Raw genomic sequence first — 19496 nt, forward strand, 5'->3', positions numbered from 1 at the left:
TAGTAAAGCAATCGAGAAAATAGACCTGAGAGGAGAGAAATCAATTGTCCATCATACCACAAGCCTTAGTAGTCGGCCTGACCGAAACGCGATGCCATTTCTTGCATGAATACAGGCGCCCACCATGACCTCCTGATAAAACGCTTCTCAGGTTCTCAAGAAAGGAGGAGTCCTCAAGGTAGCGCGGAAACGATGAAGACATCACACGAATGAACCTTTGACCTTTTTCCGATGAGATTGCTACCATTGAAGTCCCATATAGTTTCTAGGTCATGAAGGTTTGATCGATCCTAATAAGCACCTAATGAGATTCAACATTGAGATGCAACCCTACAAGGTGACCGGTAGTAAGGGGAAATGGAAAGTTGAAGAGAACTCTAGTATTTTGAGTATAATTGAAGAATACCTCGTGGATAATTGGAAAATACATGAACAGGCGCAAAAGAAGCTCGACAGATACTAAACGGATGACCGACATATACTTTACTAATTTAATAAGTAAAGGTACACTATTGGTTGTTTCTTGGGATTTCTTTCTAAAGAGTGAATGAGAAAAGAATAGAGCATCTACCTAAATTATTTAGTGGTTTACAATGTTTCCAATAGAAGCGTACGTATTGAATACAAATATCATTCATCAAATATACATACATATAAATGGCTCTTTTTTGTTATGTAATATACTTTTATTCCAACTCTAATTTTTAATTTGAACAGAAATCAATATTGGGGAGATTAGATGCTATGTAGTACTGTGAGTTATTCCTTATTTGACAAAGAAGGGTCCAAAACAGTTCTGATTGAAGGCAAGAATAGACTAAAGAACCCAAACACAAAGCTATTTTGGTACTATCTCAATTCTAGCTCTTTTCATCAATATAAATAGAAATAACTATAGGCGCATATATCTTTCAATTATATATGGTTACTCTGCCATGGTGTGTCTGGGTGCTATGTTTGGATGCAAGCCATCCAATGCCATCGTAGGCTATCTTGTATCAGCTTTGATCACCATATCAATTCTTTGCGTTCTGCGTTTGCTTTGTTATGCTTTTTACCGGTGGCTAAACAAGAGAGATTCTCAACAAGCAGTTCAACATCCAAACAGTGGCTAAGAAATGTACTCAGAGAAGAGAACACAAGGCATGAATGATCAATAGATTTTCTTCCACCATGTGCTCTCTGATATCCTGTAAACTCATTGAAGTACAAGAGCTTCTCTATCTCTTTTCTCTTCATTTTTCAGTTAATGAGACTTTGTTTACTCTGTTGCATGTAAAGAGACATGTATTTGCTTTTTAAAACTAAAGTTGATCAACTGAGATACCAGTTTTAAAACTATAATATTTTTGGTCTTTCACAAGTCTAAACCTGTTTGGAAAACTATGGTAGTTCTTTTTAATATATGTTTTTTCTAGAGTTCCGACTTGTGTCCTCCAAAACAATCGATTTCTCTTTTATCAAAATCAATTTTAAAATCTAGAAGTTAGTACTTCTAAGAATCAATTGAGCACTTATTAGGGTTAGATGTTAGTTGACTTAGTTCTGAAAAGAAAAAATATTTTTAAACAGATTGATGAAGAATGCAAACAAAAACTAGTGTTCTGTACTTGTGTTCATTGAAGCCCCTTGTAGTGTTCAAAGTACTTGACCCCTGCTTGGGATGAGCACTGATTATTGGTATGTGAGACACGCCAAAGCTTCAGGACCCCATCAAGGCTTCCAGTGCAAACAGTGCAACTATCTTCATTATCTTCCACCAACCTAGTTCCTCCTATGAAAGCTGACACACACCTAATAGGCCCTCTGTGACCAACAAGAACTGCTAGACATGTGTGTTGCCCATCTTGTTCTCTACCCCAAACCCTGCTTGTTGAATCAGCTGACCCACTAACCACAAACCTTGACACGCTAGCTAGGCACATCACTGCATGTGTGTGCCCTTGGATTGACCCACCATATTGCAATTGGCCTGCAAAATGGAAACTGAAAAAATTAGTAAAGGGGTGCAGTTTTAACATATTAATCAAAATTAATAGTAATTAGTTGGAGAAAACAATATAAATTTTTAGCAGTATAATTTTTTTTTAGGGTCAAATATAATATTTAGTGTGTTTGATCAGTGATTCAGTGTTGTGACAAATGATTTTGAATAAATTTGTTCTTTTTAAAATTGATTACGATAAATGTGAGCTGGGAATAGAATAATTTGTGTTTGAATATATTTATGGAAAATGTGACTTTGGAAAGTAATATTATAAAATTCTCTTGTATAATTGATTGTATTCAACTCATAAGTTACTCTTTCTAACTTCTATCAAAATTGTTAGGAGTGAACCAACATGTTTAGATACACGTTAAAAAATCACAATGAACCCAAAATCATGATGGTCAGTTGCAAAAGTTAAAGAAAGTTATTTAAATCATGTTAAATGTGATTTTAGATTTATCATGTTTTCTGTTGTATATATAAACATATGCATTTAATTTTCTAGATAACTTTCAACCAATTGTTATCCGAAAATGGTTTTACTCAGACAGAATTGATTGTGAGGTTCCAGACACAGACACACTTAAATACTATTTTACTAAACAAAAAATTTCTATTCAAGAAACAAATGCCTCATTTCCTATCAACCTGTACCTGCAAACCAACCCTTTAGCCAGTAGTGTATGTACCCATCACTGCACCCACCATACAAAACCCCTCCTCCATCTGGGGTCAGTGTCAAGGCCTTCACAGGAGAATATTTGGCATGCAGGGTCACTGTAAGTGAGTGTGGTTGGTCATGGCTGCAGAAGTTTCTGCGCCAAACTCTAACTGTGGCATCATCTGAGGCAGTGTAGAGAACTCCATCATCTGCTGCTATGATGGCATTGATTGGCTCAGTGTGAGCTTTGATTGTCTCTGTGCACTTCAGGTCTGAGATTCGCCACACTTTCACTGTCTTGTCTAGGGAAGCTGTGTATAGAATGTCCTCTGCTGTGTTAATTGCCATTGATGTGATCAGCCCCTTATGCTTCATCTGTTTAAGTGATGGAAGGAAACAATCAAGATAGTGCAAATTAAAGTGTTGGTTATAAATGTGAACTATGTAAAGCACTAAGCATAATAAAAATATGTGTACATTGTCCTATCTCTTCCTATTTTTAGTTTATGAAATTAGTGTGTCTACCAAGCTACCGCCCATGGTAGCCTAGCCTAAGTAGTGAGGCACACTTCAAGCCCAATAAACACAAGACTTAAAGGGCTTGGAGGATTGTGTGTCGACCGAGCTACCACTTATGGTAACCCGATCTAAAGGATGACATTTACGCTACTTCAACAAACATGAAGTACGGTTTAAAAAGAATGCGCAAGTAACCCCTTGATTAAGTAGCTGACCCCATTGTCATTAACCAATCATTATTCTATTTAATGATAAACATAACTCAAAAACAGCTAAAAGCCCAAAGAGGTACTCTTAAGCCTATAAAAGGCCTAACATAACAAAGGTTAAATCAACTTCACTCTAACGCTAATGTTGGGAGGTTGTGTGCTTGTCACTGAGTCTAACCCTTGGAGTTTGGAGAGAATAGTACACATTCTAGGACAGATCAAAAGCCATGTAAGAAATTCTCCCCTAGTTAGCAGTTACAAAATCTAACATGTATACTTACAGCCTTGTCTTTTCCACCAATATAGCTCCTTACATAGCCAACTTTCTTTGGGATGGTAGCCAACCTCACATGCTTCAACACCTTATCCCAAGTTCTTGTCCACGTCCGAATCTTGCCATCACCATAGGCTGCATAAACAGTGTCATTGGACACTTCCAATGCCACCACCCTGCAAGCTTTAGTCCTCAATTGTCCAAATTCAGTGAACTCAGGGAGCTTCCATACCCTCACAAGATTGGAGTCAGAGCCAGTGTAGACAAATCCATTATTTGATGACAATGCTATGGACAGAACCTGACCATCGTTTCTGAGCACAGAAGAGGCACAGTGGTAGGTTGTTTGAGGGTCAGAAAGACTATCAGAAGAAACTTTGGTGGTGGTGGCAGTGTGATGATGGGGATGAAGAGGAGAACTTTGAAGGCTGCGAGAGAGAGTAGGACAAGAGAGGCGAGGTGGGGAATGGAGAAAGTTTGAGTAAGGGGTTTCTTTTGTGGAACGGCTTCTCAAGAAGTTGTTCTGAGTTGTGGATCTAAAAGCAAAAGATGGGGTGGGATCAGGTGAGTTAGAAGAGTCCATTGATCATCAAAAGAAAGATGTTGTGGTGTGATGATGTGGTGTTAATGTTATGACTAGAAGTGAGTTTTGAATGAAGTTGGTGTAATGGGGTTAGAAACTAAAGGCTAAAGTTGTGGTAGATGTTTGTTGTAACTTGGTTTATTGCAATAGTTGCAATAGTATATATAGGGGACAGTTATTCATTAAGGAAATAAAGAGTTTTGGTGCATTCACAGTGATGTTGTTAGATTCAGCATTAGTTGCAAGTTTAGTCAATATGGAGTTGAAACATGTTTAAGAACATTGGAAAGTTATGTTGGGATGTTCATGAGAAAATTAACACTATCATGTGTAACAAAATTAAGTTGAAATTTTAGATATAAACATATGAACATCATAAGAGGAAGGTTTACCCATCACATGGAAGGTTATCAGAGATTGTTAATTGGATAAAGTGGGATAATTCTTTTGAATTAACTGATAAGGAAAGATTATGAACTTCTCTAAAATTAGATCATGGTAAAGGAAATTGGTTTCTAGCTGTCACCAGAATTATCTGGTGGCATTCATTACTAATCTATTAAAGGAATTCCTTCAAGTCTCAATCATAAAATAGCTCACCAAATGGTCTGAAATTTGGCAACTTAATTTCCATTTGTGTAAATTCAGTTAGCAAATTGTTAAAGCAGAGTATCCATATGTGCAGTTGTGGAAGCTATGCATTCCAAAAAAATTGAAATCCCATCCATGCTTTTTTCCCCTTTTAGTTGGCTGACCTTTACATAAATTTGTTTCCATAAGAAATGAAAGTTCAATACATGGTGTCAACAACAACCTAACCAAAATAAAAGATTCATATCTTTGATGGGCAAAATGTTAGTTTACTCCTTTGGTAGACTTCTTTATAGTTAGTTACTGACTTGCTGTAATGTTCATTTATATTCAATTGAATACAGTATAACATTTTATATGTGGAAATATAATTTCTCAGATTGAAATTTGTTATATAAATATTGACAAACGTTTATATCCACTCATGTTTCAGGTTAGTCAAGAACAAATATCAATCTTCATCCCAGAATAAGCCTTGCTTCACAGAACTAGTGATATACTGTCAAAATCAAAAAGTAGGGAATCATGGCATGTCACTTTAAATTCCCTGGATTTCTGTTCCAAGACAAGTAGGACGGATCTCCAAGAGGTCTGCATACAGAGCAGTATATCAATGTCAGCTCGCAAGTGATAAATAGAAATAAGCAAAAATATTTAACAGCTTTTTCTCTACTATCTAGCTACATAATGTTAATGAGGATAACGAAAAGTATTTTATCTAGTTTTTCATATCCGAGAGAATAAATTACAACTTTTGCGGGAAAATTTTGTTGAAGAAAACACGGTTATTAAGAATTTGGATCCTCTGCTGCCCTTGCAGCCTCTGCAGCAGCAAAATGACAAGTGTATAACAGCTTTGAGCAATTTAACCTTTTATGAATCAATATGAACCATTTAATATAAAAATCAAGGTTCAAGAATTTGCAGTAGAAAGCTGCATAGAATGCATGTTAGTTATCGCCTTATCAGGCACACATGCCACACTTCCTTAATATTGCATCTAGATTTTTTGGGTGATGGAGATGGCGACATTCACATCAAAATAATTTTATGGTTCAGAAATTTGTGCTTATAATGGGAAGCAATCAGGCAATTAAACTATATATAGAACTCCAAGCGAAAATCATGATCTTTCTTCGGCAAGGAACCATATAGCTGTATAGGATGAGTGTAGTATTTCCTTTACCTCGGCTTGATCACATACAGAAGTATGAATCCAACTGCGAAGAACAAGGATAGTCCACCAACAAACAGGTATGCCATCCCCAAGAAGGGGTTTTTTCCACCAATCCAAGTTGTGGTTGACAGAACCAGCCTCTTTCTGCCTCCAAACTCGTATGTGTTGTAATTATTTTCTATTACTATTTCTATCTCAGCATTAGCTTCAAGGTCCTCCTCAATCTTCCCATATAGTTTTCTGAAAGTTGGCAGTGCAGCCGTTCGCATCCAAACAATGAGATCCTCTTGTTCACTCAACTGATGCATGCCACAAGACATTGGTCATTTCTCAAAAATAGAAAAAGAAATCTATATGTTATACATTGCATCTATATGTCATATATAGCATGTTTAGATTAACTTCTCTTATTTTAGAATCAATTTTGGACACAAGCTACTCACAGAAGTTTCTTCCCAAAATTGATTTTGGCTTTAGAATTGATTGTAGAAGAATTTCCAAACATACACATACAATAGTATATAAGAAGTAAATATGATGACATTATTATTAGTACAAAAAGCAGTAGAAGAAAGGGACTTGATGAGATACTTACCGGTAAGCTCTCATTGAGTTTTGCACCCCCAATCAAATTTCCACTCTGAAAGTTTTTGGGGTATACATTAGACCCAAATTTGGACCCTTTGTCACTGCCCCATGCTATGTTCTTCTTGTTGACCATCAAATCCTTGTCGTTAACTGAAAATTTGTATGTGTCATTGAACATACTCCATGCAATGAGGCCGCAAGGAACAATTGGCTGACCACTTTTTGTCTTGTCTTCTGGAAAACAATTGCTTGTGTCCCCCTCAGCTGCTTTATTCCACAATTGCTTGTCATTTCTACTCTTAACATATCTGCAACAATCAGTGAAAAACCATATCAGCATTTCACCAAACATCTAATATGCACTGATGCCTATGCCCTAAATAAGTATCAACTTCTTAAATTAAATTGTTCATACCTGCGATGGTTTTGGTAGTAATTATCAAGCTGGTAATAGATATAAATAGGAGCTTGCATTTTATGCTCAACCTGTAACAAATTATTTCCAATCATTTATCAAACAAGGAAATGTAAAAGGGAGAAAAAGGAGAAGAGGGATAAAAATGATACTAACAATCCATTTGGTGGTGCAGGTTTTGTTGGTAGAATCACTTTTAATATAAGCCAATGCATTGTCAGCATGTGAAGGAGGAAGACATGTATCATCATATCTGATTACAGCTTCCTCCACCTGCATCATCAGCAATATTTCTTGATCAACATATATACCATAATGTTGCAGCACTCAAATTTCATTTCATTTGAAACAATGTAAATGATGAATGTATGGAGAAAAATACGAGATGTTACACTCTCTGATGAGAACAATGAAGCAAGACCAACTGGGACGAAGATGATTCCGATGGCGGTAAATGTGGCAATAACCTGGCAGGCATAGATAAAATGAAGTAGAAACCATTGTTGAATGCTATGAGTTATTAGTAAAACTAAATGAATAATGTTTTATGCTATTTATACCCACCCATCCAGGTGTTAGGATTGGTTTCCATGCAGGAAGTTCTTGTTGTGAAAACTTTGAATCTACAATCCACAAAAAGCTTGTATGAGCAAATTTAGCATTTGATGAGCAATTAGCCTTATAAACAAGACAATGAAAAATGTTGGTTCCACTTCAAATTTGAATGGTGGTAGGAAAAAAAATTAGGGTCAGGATCTTCTCATGTCACGTGACAATTGTTACATTGTCATGTGAAATTGTATGTTTATCTTAATTTTTTGTAACTATTCAGAAAAACCTACTTAATAAAATACGATCGAGAGAAATTGACAAAATTTTGTATCATGGGAAGTTTCAGCACGAGAGAATCATGATCCATTTTTTTGGAATGAAAATGAACCATTAACTTGTTTCAAGATGCCCCTAGAAATTTGCATAGACATGAATTAAAATTGAAAACACACATAATTTCACATGTAGAAGAAAGGAATGAGGGAACATTGGGATATATCTAACCAAGTGAAGAACAGGAACAGACATTTGGGTTTCTTGGAAGTCTTCTTTGAATTGGGAGGAGATTGTCCGTCTTTATCCATGGTGATTCACTTGCTGTGATTGATAGAACATGACATAAACAACGTTATTGAAGATAAGTGAGATGAACAAACATAAGATTGATAATGTAGTAGTAGTAGTAATGGTTAAGGTTTGAAGAGAAGGGAGGAACAGAGACTGCATACCGTAATGTTCTAATCAACCTTGGAGGACCGCATAATCACATTGTTTGAATTGGACCATTTCACCACCGGAACTACCGCTCATCCCTATTATTATGTAAAATGGAACAGTTATCTTAACGTGTGTGCATCTTGGTCGTTACAAATCACAATTGTTTGTGATGCACCTCATGTTATATTTGGATTGGATGAATTTGAAAATAAAACATGTTTGATTAATAGTTCATAATTACCACAATTTCTCTTTTCAATTTTTTTTGAGATCAGCGTATCCACCGCCGACAGCAATAACTAATCTCCTCGTCGTGAATACATGGTAAATGACTAGCCATGAAATGTGTTTCATTCTCATGGGCGAGGATCGACCGCCAACCTTATGATTAAGGAATAAGGTGAGCAACTATCACGCCACGGCAGGTGGATAAATGACATCTACATTATCATGTATGGCTTATAATAATAAAACCCAGTCCAGGATCAGTCATAGCCAGCTTAAGCCCCGACTTCGACGTGACATTGCAAAACGGCACGACACTGCCCCGACTCCGACATGACATTGCAACACAACATTGACACTGCGATACGGTAATGTGACTTTTTATTTGTCACCTCATCATTTAACAGAAAGTGGGACTAAAATACGTAATTCAAAATAATAAGAGACCAAAACCATAAAAATAATGTGCAAGGAGCAAATTTTTTTTAAAAAATCATCTAAATATAGGGAGTAAAACTAAAAACATATTAAAGCAATAACTGGACGATAGATGTAAGGAAACTGCACGGGCAATCCAAGGATAAGTGCTCCTATATTTGCATTGCTTAACATAGTAAAGTTAATATCCAATACAAAAATCAATAGCACAATTGAGTCATTTGTTTTGTTAAGAAGCTGAAGTAACAGCATCTACTACATCATCTGATTCGTCAACTATCATTTCATTTCTGAAAAGCAATTTCAAATATGGAAGAACCTTGGGAAGCACGGGCAAATCTGCTATATTGATACTCATCATGTCAAATGCAACACACGTTTTATGCATGTGTGTTTCATCCAACACAGGGATTTTAGGATATCGTTGGCTGAAATGAGTAAGTATGATTCGATATGCATTAGCAGAGTTTCCCATTTCTATGGCTTCATTTGTGGTGCTATGGTTTCTTGCTAAAGCCTCATCTACCAAAGCATCCTCAAAAGTTGCCTGCATCAATTAGCAAATCATGAGTTAGCAGCAGCTTCACCCTAATACGCACAGCTATCATGGATTGACAAGACTGATTCCCAGCAAATGCTAAGTCATTACAACTCAGATAACATCAAGTGATTTGAAGAGAGACATACCTCATGTATAAGAACTGTTGCACCTTGAGATGCTTCTACTAGCTCGGGGCAGGGCCTTGTGTCACCAGAATATACAAGCTTCCAACCAGGTATCACTTTTCCAACACTATTAGTCCTTTCTTCTGCTGTTAGAACAACACCAAATGCCTGTGGGCAATGTATAACGGGGAAGCTAATCAAGGCACTGAGACCTGCTTCCTTGATTACCTCCTTCAATTTCTTTAGGACTACATCTGTGTCAACACCTGGTCTTTTCCAAAAGCTTTCCATTCGAGATCCTCTAGCAAACAAGGTTGAATCAACTTTTGAGGCAATTACCTCCGAATCATCGTTGTTCATATCCTGAGAATTAACTGGAATTCCTTGGAAGCCGTCGTCAAAAGCTTCCAATGAAGCTGCTGTGGTGTGCTTGCAGTCAAGGAACAACATATCTAAATCTTCGAGTCTTTGATATGCCAATAAATATCTCTTAAGTTGCTTTGGTCCTACAACAAGCATTGGTTCATGAGGTAACCCCTTTAGCAAATCACGGCGTAGAGCAAGAATCCTAGCTAAGCCACTATGGTGATCAGCATGAATATGAGATATCCAAATGCAGCTTAATGCTCTCACAGCATCATCCGCACCACTTACACCATATCTGTTTCCAAAGGATACATCAGCCAAGAGTTCAGTTTATAAACACAAATGATTAACAATTTAGATAGACTTGCCTTCTTTTAAGTTGTCCCAAGGTTCCTTCACCACAATCCAATAGCAAACCACCTTTTGAGAAAAGATTAATATATATTGAGCTCACATTTCGGTACTTGGATGGCTGGGATGAACCAGTTCCAAGAAGAACTATTTCCAAGTCATCTCTCCTTATATTTTCCAAACAAGCAGGAATACCATGTTCATGCAGCCATGGTTCCTCAATCATCATCTCGCGGTCAGCCACAGGAATTAAAGCCTCCTTTGTCTGACTGGATTCTTGCCAGAGCTGACTTACACGATGAGCTGCTTCAACAACCTCTGGAATCTCTGACAGTAAGTCATCAATGACTTCTGAGAAAGCCACCTTAGTTGGAATACAAGACCGGTCCAACCCAAGATTAGCGTAAGGACGCAAAGTAAACTGTATAGCACAGAGTAAAATATTATCAATATATGAACTTGGCAAAAGTAAGAGACAAAGGACAAAAATGTGAAATTATAATCCTAAAGTGACAAATGTATCTGGGAGATAGTTTGAGCAGCACCTCCTAAGGTGATTTAGTTATGTACTAAGATTAATAGAAGCTCCAGTGAGAAAATTGGAAGATAATTTGATTACACAGGATAGAGGAAAACCTAAGAAAAGAAAGTGCTCTAAATGGTTTTACAGAAAATTTGCTTGAATATATGTATTAATTTTTCATTATAGCAGCTCCAAGAGAAAACCACTTTCCAAGAATTTGACAAGAACGTCATTCTTAGATTCTTTCTTAGTGGCCATCCAAACAAATTATATATGTCAAATTGTCAATTTACAAATCAAATCATATATGTCAACAATCATGAAACAAGTAGATGCATCTCAAACTCCCAAAACATTATTTTGACTTCTGTAAAAATAAAAGCTAACAGTCAAGTCAGACCAATCTTCCATACCTTGAGAAGATTTTCAGCAGAAATTACTCCAGAAAGTTCTGAAAAGGAATCCTGCAAACGAATCATATTGAACACTTTAATTAGACTCAATTATGTCTTCACTATTATCATCGAGGAAAGCAAATTCCCTTGAGCTCATTGCGACAAACCTCACTTGAAGAAAGAGAGCCCAATTTTGAGCGATTCTGATCTGGAAGAGACCAAAATCCTGGAGCCGGAAAGAACTGAGGACACAAGTAATTAAGTCGAGTTGTAATTCTTGCACTAGCTTTCAAAATAGGAACTGCTACATTCTTCCTGCGAATAACATAAGCAATCAGGACTCTCACTAATAAGGCAGGTAGGAGTACCAGAAAAAAGGACTCTCCAGAAAGACGAACACCTTACTTTTCATGTCCAGCCATGATATGCTGTGCAGAACCAAATTTCTTCATCCATTTTTGATAACTTGAACAACTTACAACAGATGCAGGAGTTAAGTGAACTACACATGTGACACTCTTACCAGCATCTGGCATGCTGCCCACTTGATCACCATAACTATCAAGTGACTGTACAGACAATAATGCCTCCAAATAAGATTCTGCTGGGCAATCAACAAGGAGTACAATAGGACCAGGAACAGAAGGGCCCATGACATCGCTTGGATGAACCTAATGTGTCAGGAAAACAGTCACATTAAGGTGAGTGGTTGTGGAAGCCCAAAATGAAATAAAAATAAAGTAAATCATGTGTAATTTTGATTGAAATCTATGTCTCAAATTTCACTTACTTTTTCTAAATTCCCTCCTACCTTGAATTAGTAAATAATGCATTGTAGTTTTGAGCCTTACCATAATTTTTTGGCGATCAGATTTTACTGAATTTCCAAGTTGAAGTTCACGATACTTTGGCCCAGGTCTGAGGCCAAGGGCCTTAGCTTTCTCTGGATCAAACTTCCCCTTGATCTCAGGCAGTTCAATAACATATACTACAGACATATCACCAGGCTTTGCATCTGGCTGCTTTTTGCCATCAGGGGAGTCAAGGGTCTTCGGTGAAGGCCTCAGGAGCTGGCCTTCCGAGCGGTTTGATTGTAGGATAATAGCCGATATTTTGACCACCTCATCATCAACAAGAACAAGGGGGTCCAAAACCTTACTTTGAGACTGCACAGTGGACTCATCTGTGGTTAAGGTGGGCCCAAAGCTCTTTGTGTGAACCATGGCAGCATTGGGAACAAATGATTTCATGGCATCTACTAAATACTTAAGATCTGAAGGGCCCCATACATTGACCTGCAAATCAAAAGAAGCTATCATTTACAAAAAAGATATGTGATAGAGATGGAGGATTTTATGAGGTTTATATGCTACTTACAGACATTCCCACATCTCCCGTTCCAGCCAAAGTAAGCAATAAACCTATAAGTTGAAAACCAATCATTAGTATAGACATTCACCAGGCAAAATATCAAAGTTCAGTAAGCCAGTAAATCAGAAACACAATTCCAAATTCAGTATCTTAGTTAAAAAAAAACAATTTTCTCAATATACTATATTATGCAAGACAGACCTGGAAGCCCACCCGCAGTCTCCGAACAGACACGAGAAAGAAATATGTGGTCTATCTGAATAAAGATGAACAAATAGTAAGACTGTGAAACTAAAAATCTTGACAGACAATCGTTTCAGTAGTTCCTGATAAGTATGTTAAAGATAAAATTTCACATAGGATGATAAAAGGGTTCAAGTTCCAGAGAGTCAGAGACACATCATACTTTTGATAACTTTATCTTATGCTCCGTGCAAAACCTTTGCAGTCCCTGAATTGAAAACATATAAAAAGAGTTGAGACAATAAGCTTCCAGACAGAGATAAGAAGACAGAAAATGCGATCCTCAGACAAGGCTTACCTCCCCAGCATTAAAAATAAATCTTTGTTTGTCAAAGAAAAGCAGGACAGAAGGTGATGTATCTTGAGTATCCAATCCAGTTCCCAATATCTACAGTTGAGAGAAACAATTTTGTAAGACGGAACACTGATTTCTACAACAGGTTAATACGAAATACAGAAAAATTCCATCAGAGAATATCTCAATTAACACTCCAGACACGGACCATGACTAAACCAAACTCGCAGTATATGACAAGAGCCAACACACAAGATGACCTTACGTAATGACCTTAAACGTACATATAGAATTCTAGACCCAGTTAACTCAATGTGTGGAAGGTTTCAAAAAGATGGTGAGGGATTGTTCATAATGGAGGATGGTGGTGGCATTCTCCAATATTTAGTGGGACCATTGAGGGCTAACCTATAGCATGTTTGAATCAGTTAATCAATTCTAATATTTAAAAGCTACTCATATGAGCTTCTCATTCAACATGACTTCAACTTTAGAATCAATTATAAAAGCATTACCGAACATGCACTCGAGTACCTAAACTACGAACAATCACATTGTCACGTGTCTCTTGTGGAAAATAATTGCCTGAACTCTGAAGTTCAGAAAATCCAGTGCCATTTTGTTTTGCTTTTCACTACTAATCCCTTATTTATATCTTGCCATTTAAGTAAAAAAAAGATAAATCATGAGCACCATTGACCACGAATAACCAAACTACGAATCATCTACGCAGGGTTTCTATTTTATTCCTAAGAGATATTAGAAGCTACATTATGGCCTCATTTGGGAAAACAGCTTAATTAAGCACTTATGGTCATAAGCGACCATAAGCGCTTATGATATGCCATAAGTGCTTATGATATGTCATAAGCGCTTATATCATAAGCTATTTTAAAAATTTTATTGAAATAAATTGAAAATAAGCTATATATAATCATAAGCTCTTTTACATAAGTTATCCTGAGTAGCTTGTGAAAATAAGGCCATAAGCTGTCTGCATAAGCTCTCCTAAACACTTAGACAAGCGCTTATGCTATCAGATAAACTAAAATAAGCTCTCCCAAACGGGGCCTATAATCATAATGTGGTCATGCATAAGTACCAATTGCCTAGTCTACTAGTGACTCCTGGACCAAATTGAAGAAACAGTGCACATTGAAAAGAGTAACTTCGCATGATCATTCAACACGATTTCAACTTCAGAATCAATCATAGAAGCATAACCTAACCTATGAAGAATCATGCTATCTAGTATCACCTATACAGGGTGAGATTGAAGAAATACCTGTAGATAAGAAATGGTGTTGATGGGGTTGAGCTTGCGAACTTTGTGTTGAAGATTCTTCTTCGGGAAATCACCCTTGTCTCTGCCCTCAGCTCTTCTCTTGTTGAAACCGGCGGCGGAGGCGGTGTCTTCCGGTGGTTGTTCCATTGGCGCGGTGTGTCTGCGGCGGATTTGAAGAGGAGGGACGGAACGGTGTCGTTTAGAGAAGGAGGCGGCGACGAGGGTTGAGAGGAAACGGAAACGGGAAGTGGAGATGGTGGGTTTGGAAGGGTGGAGGAAGAGGAGGTGACGAAAATTTGAAACTTGGGCCATTGAGTGTGGTTTTATCTCACTCTCAATTCAAGGGTTTTAGGAAAGGGTTGAATACCAGGATAAAATACTCTCATTACTTCACTTTTTTTTTTTTAAATAAAATAAAAATGAATAATATTGAAAAAAAATTATTGGCAAATGTTATGTTAATTGTTAGTAAATTAGTTCCCACTAGAGTTAGCTCCACCATGATGTGGATGTTTCAGGCTCAAACATGATTGTTTCTAAATGAGAACATATGTCTTACGCCAGAAAATTAGTTTCCACCAGAGTTTTAATCATGGTCCTTCACCCTTCAATATCGGATTTGGATCTTCTCCATCCAACTTCTCTCCATCCCCTCTCCATCCAAAATCTGAGCCATCGATTTTAAATTTTAAAGGTGAGGATTAATTCATGTTTTCTCTCTCTTCTTAAATTGATCCAAGCCTTTAAATACAATTCATTTTTTTTTCTCTCTTCTTAAATTGATCCAAGCCTTTAAATTTCAAAATCAATGGCTCAGATTTGGATGGAGAGAGGATGGAGGGAACATGGATGGAGAGGATCCAAACCCTTCAATATCATTCATTTTCCCTAGTTGGTGAATTATCCAACTTAACATCTCATTTCCACCTCTACCTTAGGTAAATGAGAAGAGAAGAGAGAGATATGAATGATATGATTTGTGATGAAATGCAAAAAGAGATCGAAAGAAAAATGCGTGAAAATAAGAGAAAGTGAAGTGTGTATGTATCATTAATCAATAAAATCAAAATTAGTGTTTGTTACATTTGTGTTGCACTTTAAACTTAGTACTAATTCATAATGTAATAAAATTATAAAATTGATGTAATAAAACCAATATATTTGACCAAACCACACATCCCATCTATTCTAAGGAGTGCAATAAAACGAGAGGAAGAACAAAAACAAAGAATTAAGTTAAAATTCCATAAACAACAACAAGCTGGAGTAGCTCAGTTGGTTAGAGCGTGTGGCTGTTAACCACAAGGTCGAAGGTTCAACCCCTTCCTCTAGCGCTTTTCGCTTTTTCTGTTTCTTTTTTCAAAAAACCCATGCAGGCCCATTCTCAGCCCAACTTGCTTTGTTGCCCATTATAGTGCATGAATACATGGCCCAAATACAGCCTCACTAGTATGACTACATGGCCCAAATATTTTTTCCGTTTTTTTATTCATTTCTTTCTCCATATTATTATGAATAGCTTTACATATGTTTTAGTCCTTGGAGATAGTTTTTAGTCTTTAAAAAAATATTTCATAATCCTTGGAAATATATGTTGTTGTCTTTTTTTTATTCATTTTGCTTACATGGCACACAGGTTGGTGATTGACTTATCTTATATGTTTTTTTTTAAATCTTAAAATTGGTATTTACGTCTCACATAATATGAGTTGAAGAAAATTACATGTCATACAATCCAATTTAGAGTTTCATCGAAATTCATGTGCTTCTCGTGTGGGTAGCCTATGTGCACTAAATTATATTAATGGATGAGTTGATGTAGTGGTTCAATACTTTGTCCTTTAAGTAAGTGAGACAACGAATTAGTCTCACAGCTATCGGTTGTGATAATTCCTTTGTTAACACATAAAAAAGATAGACATTCTAAGTAGAAATAGTGAGTCATTATTCTGTGAGTCACATAAACAAAATTTAACATTAAGGATTTATAAAGATAATCTGAGAATAAAAATTAGTAAATTTTTTTTACACTAAAACTAACATTTGTTATGTTTATGTTTTTAGAGAATAAAAGCATATTTAAGTCTTATAAATATAAATATCATATATTGTCTTTATTTGGTGCACCTATTCAAAGTGTATCAAGATAAGATGATCACAAGAACAGAACAACCACAAGTGACAGACACACTTCACTGAGCTCAAATTCCATGCAAAAAATCCTCAGCACAACACTCATCAACAACAACCTCTGAAATTTCCACAAATGTCACTCCTTCAACTCCAACTAACCTCTCATGCACTGTGTTCTCTCCCTTCCTTCTCCAATAGCTTCAGACCCAACAGAACCTTTCATTGCTCTAAGCGTCTCAATTTTGCTACAACCAATATCAGAGCCGTTGGCACTGTCCCTGAGAGGGACTTAGAGACCACTGCAACCGACGAGCCACCGTCTGTTGGCTTCGCATTCGTCAGTGTAAGTGCACATTTGAAAATTCTTCTACAATTGATTCTGAAGTCAAAACCAATTTTGAGAAGAAAAAAATGTGAGTAGCTTATGATTTCAGAATCGATTTCGAGTAGTAAAAAGTTGATTCAAACAACAGTGCTACACATGTTTTAATTAATTCCACATTTGGTTTCACATTTTTTATTTCTAATATGAATCTCTAATGATGTTTTTGTGGTGTCTGTTCTGTGTTTGTTTAGTCTGTGTTGCTACCAGATGGAACTCCAGATATACACTATCGCTCTGCTACTGGCGGTCAGAAGCTTAGGGACATAATGCTGGATTCCAATATTGAGCTCTATGGCCCCTATGTAAAATTTACCTCACCAAACTTATATTTTTTTTTTAATGAATAATTGCATCTTGTTATTCATTTCCTCTGTACTGATAAATGGGGTAACTACTATTTTATTGTATGAATCACTTTTCTGTCATTTTGTTCTTTTTGCAGGGTAAGCTTTTTTCAAATTGTGCAGGGGGTGGAACTTGTGCTACCTGTATGGTAGAGGTGAGGTGTAATTAAATAACCTTTACTGAATGGCAAATTTTGTTTCAGAAATTAAGACACATTTTTATAGTAATAAATTGTTTTATATATATAGCTTGAAGGTAGGTGGATCAAGTAAACTTGCTGTACAATTGTAATTGTGTTTTGCAATTGCTGTTAGGTTCTTGAAGGCACAGAGCTTCTTAATCCTCGTACTGATAAAGAGAAGGAAAAACTAAAAAGGGTAATAGCACATCTGGATCAGCTTTTCGTTTCTCATAATCAATTCTACCATCCATAAGCTATATACATAGTGCATGTTTAGAAATCTTTCTACAATCCATTCTAAGGTCAAAATCAATTATGTCGAGAAGCCTCAAATTATTTTTTGCTTTAAAATCAATTAGAGTGATTTCTAAACATAGACTAATGGCTGAATATTGACTTGATGATCAGATTGAATTTTTCTTCTACCATGATAATTGTCTGTGACTAGCAAAATTGCAGTTTTTATTATCTGGGTCTTTTCTTTTTTTTCCCAGAAACCAAAGAATTGGAGATTAGCATGTCAAACCACTGTTGGTGAACCAGATTCAACTGGAGTGGTTAGTGACTCTTGACTCTTGAGCTTTACTCTGAGTTCATATGGAGTAGAAAGGCAATTCACTATGTTTTGCCAAATGAACTCCTGATATTTTGTGTTAACTTTATATGTATGTCGGTTTTTCATTCCATTTTGATGTAGGTTGTGATTCAACAACTACCAGAGTGGAAAGGGCATGAATGGAAATATGAAAAGCCTGAAGAGTCAGCAGAAGAGTCTTTGTAAATTGTAATGCTTGGTTGACTAAAATATAAAAGGAAAAAAATCTTTATAAGGCATTTTTGTTTCTGCTTTATTGCAAATCTTGAAGAAAATCAAGGAAACCTGTAATTAAGAATTATAGATGCCATACTGAGGGATTTGAACGGCAAAAAAATAGATATAGCAAAGCTAGGTGTATTCTGTTTGTACCTTTTTTCTTTCAGAGGCAGTAATAGGCTGTTTGATTTCAGAAAATAGTATCTATTTTCTTTTTATAAAACTATCACTTTATTTAATTGATTTTTTAGACAACTTGTCCAGTTGTCCTTATTAATCCACATAGCTCAATGAATTTGATCAGGTGAGCATAAGGGTCTTCATGATCTAAACATGAAAAAATGTTAGCATAAACAAATTGAACAAGTCTTGTGTTCACCACTAGTCTTCTGTCACTTCCATGTTTTGGCAACATGAGTGCTAGCCTTAGGGCTTTAATGAACAAAACCCCTTGGAGGTGGACTTCTCCTATTGTTGTTGCCACCATTTTTGTTGTTTCCATTATTGTTGTTGTTGTTGTTGTTGTTATTATCTCCATTGTAAGCCATGATTTCCTCTTGTTTAGGAGACAGAAGAATTTGAAGTTGAAGTTTCCTATCGTTGGCTAGTTGCTTTTTCTTCCTTGCTTTGCTATTGGCTCTCCAAGCGATCTCTTCAACCTCAGGGTCAAATAACAATTTATCATTATGAGCTGGAACATTACCTCACATGTACAGAGCTAACAACACTAGCAAGAGTTAAGCAGGAAGATAAATGCAAAATCAAAAGAAAAACTATTTTGTTGGTTTTTTTAAATGGACCTACTACTCTTTTGAAGGACTAAAATCTGTTATAGTAAAATAATTTGTTGGGTTTTCGCATTTCACATAGATTTGTGTCGTACTATGTTGTTCAACAGTTATTTGATTCTTAAACAAAGGATTTCACACTTTTGAGATTTAGAATTGTGATTGCCAACTATAAAATTAAACAAGTGCAAAGATTGAAAAGTAGAGATAATAGATAGGAGTATGAGAAATTATTGGGATTAGATTTCACTATTCAATCTCAGCATCCTAATGATTTAACATATATATCCTACATATGCCTTGATTTCATCAACAGGCAGTTCAACTTCAATCCTACTTCTTTAATTCTTTAATGAGGGAATATATCAACTCTCTTCCCTAAACATCAGAGAAAACATCAATCTCTGAGATGATTA

At 36.2% G+C, this 19496-nt stretch overlaps 4 protein-coding genes and 1 non-coding gene across 7 annotated transcripts; 2 read left to right on the forward strand and 3 right to left on the reverse strand.

Moving 5' to 3' along the window:
* Nucleotides 1–770: 770 nt before the first annotated feature.
* Nucleotides 771–4648, reverse strand: LOC130745275 (protein JINGUBANG-like). The gene is made up of 3 exons (XM_057597445.1): nt 3661–4648; nt 2645–3026; nt 771–1972 (listed from the first exon to the last, which is right to left on the reverse strand). Exons 1-3 carry the CDS (start codon nt 4234–4236, stop codon nt 1617–1619), a joined length of 1314 nt encoding a protein of 437 aa, XP_057453428.1. The 5' UTR covers nt 4237–4648; the 3' UTR covers nt 771–1616.
* Nucleotides 4649–5164: 516 nt separating this feature from the next.
* Nucleotides 5165–8446, reverse strand: LOC130745276 (ALA-interacting subunit 1-like). Its single transcript, XM_057597446.1, has 9 exons — nt 8288–8446; nt 8086–8156; nt 7572–7630; nt 7400–7474; nt 7164–7280; nt 7008–7078; nt 6600–6900; nt 6014–6303; nt 5165–5418 (listed from the first exon to the last, which is right to left on the reverse strand). Exons 2-9 carry the CDS (start codon nt 8141–8143, stop codon nt 5361–5363), a joined length of 1029 nt encoding a protein of 342 aa, XP_057453429.1. The 5' UTR covers nt 8144–8156; nt 8288–8446; the 3' UTR covers nt 5165–5360.
* A 623-nt stretch (nt 8447–9069) lies between these two features.
* On the reverse strand, nt 9070–14772 carry LOC130745274 (tRNase Z TRZ3, mitochondrial). The gene is made up of 12 exons (XM_057597444.1): nt 14435–14772; nt 13153–13242; nt 13018–13062; nt 12813–12867; nt 12618–12661; nt 12092–12535; nt 11646–11911; nt 11408–11555; nt 11259–11309; nt 10340–10743; nt 9627–10266; nt 9070–9486 (listed from the first exon to the last, which is right to left on the reverse strand). The coding sequence occupies exons 1-12, from the start codon at nt 14744–14746 to the stop codon at nt 9169–9171; spliced, it is 2817 nt and encodes a 938-aa protein (XP_057453427.1). The 5' UTR covers nt 14747–14772; the 3' UTR covers nt 9070–9168.
* Nucleotides 14773–15694: 922 nt separating this feature from the next.
* On the forward strand, nt 15695–15768 carry TRNAN-GUU (transfer RNA asparagine (anticodon GUU)). Its single transcript has one exon. It is a non-coding gene; the product is annotated as a tRNA-Asn (tRNA).
* Nucleotides 15769–16565: 797 nt separating this feature from the next.
* On the forward strand, nt 16566–19194 carry LOC130743305 (photosynthetic NDH subunit of subcomplex B 3, chloroplastic). Of its 3 annotated transcripts, XM_057595496.1 has the most exons (7): nt 16566–16910; nt 17144–17254; nt 17395–17451; nt 17612–17674; nt 17973–18035; nt 18176–18262; nt 18858–19194. In XM_057595496.1, the coding sequence occupies exons 1-6, from the start codon at nt 16701–16703 to the stop codon at nt 18257–18259; spliced, it is 588 nt and encodes a 195-aa protein (XP_057451479.1). In that variant the 5' UTR covers nt 16566–16700; the 3' UTR covers nt 18260–18262; nt 18858–19194. The 3 variants fall into 3 exon arrangements, with proteins under 3 accessions (XP_057451479.1, XP_057451478.1, XP_057451480.1); XM_057595495.1 differs by lacking the exon at nt 18858–19194 and having other exon boundaries at nt 18176–18573; XM_057595497.1 differs by lacking the exons at nt 17612–17674; nt 18858–19194 and having other exon boundaries at nt 18176–18573.
* The last annotated feature ends 302 nt before the right edge of the window (nt 19195–19496 follow it).

This window comes from Lotus japonicus, chromosome 3, assembly GCF_012489685.1.
Source record: "Lotus japonicus ecotype B-129 chromosome 3, LjGifu_v1.2".
NCBI classification, from domain to species: domain Eukaryota; kingdom Viridiplantae; phylum Streptophyta; class Magnoliopsida; order Fabales; family Fabaceae; genus Lotus; species Lotus japonicus.

Excerpts from the sequence above, each read along its gene's own strand:
- LOC130745275 (XM_057597445.1), bottom strand. The coding sequence starts at position 4,236 with ATGGACTCTTCTAACTCACCTGATCCCACCCCATCTTTTGCTTTTAGA. Across the intron at positions 3,027-3,660 it reads TTGGTGGAAAAGACAAGGCT|ATGAAGCATAAGGGGCTGAT; the intron begins GTAAGTATACAT and ends TCACTTAAACAG. Across the intron at positions 1,973-2,644 it reads GCTAAAGGGTTGGTTTGCAG|GCCAATTGCAATATGGTGGG; the intron begins GTACAGGTTGAT and ends TCCATTTTGCAG.
- LOC130745276 (XM_057597446.1), bottom strand. The coding sequence starts at position 8,143 with ATGGATAAAGACGGACAATCTCCTCCCAATTCAAAGAAGACTTCCAAG. Across the intron at positions 7,281-7,399 it reads CATTGTTCTCATCAGAGAGT|GTGGAGGAAGCTGTAATCAG; the intron begins GTAACATCTCGT and ends CTGATGATGCAG. Across the intron at positions 7,079-7,163 it reads CCTGCACCACCAAATGGATT|GTTGAGCATAAAATGCAAGC; the intron begins GTTAGTATCATT and ends AATTTGTTACAG.
- LOC130745274 (XM_057597444.1), bottom strand. The coding sequence starts at position 14,746 with ATGGCCCAAGTTTCAAATTTTCGTCACCTCCTCTTCCTCCACCCTTCC. Across the intron at positions 13,063-13,152 it reads TTATTTTTAATGCTGGGGAG|GGACTGCAAAGGTTTTGCAC; the intron begins GTAAGCCTTGTC and ends TTTTCAATTCAG. Across the intron at positions 10,744-11,258 it reads CTGCTGAAAATCTTCTCAAG|TTTACTTTGCGTCCTTACGC; the intron begins GTATGGAAGATT and ends TGTGCTATACAG.
- LOC130743305 (XM_057595496.1), top strand. The coding sequence starts at position 16,701 with ATGTCACTCCTTCAACTCCAACTAACCTCTCATGCACTGTGTTCTCTC. Across the intron at positions 17,255-17,394 it reads TTGAGCTCTATGGCCCCTAT|GGTAAGCTTTTTTCAAATTG; the intron begins GTAAAATTTACC and ends TTCTTTTTGCAG. Across the intron at positions 17,675-17,972 it reads AGAAGGAAAAACTAAAAAGG|AAACCAAAGAATTGGAGATT; the intron begins GTAATAGCACAT and ends TTTTTTTCCCAG.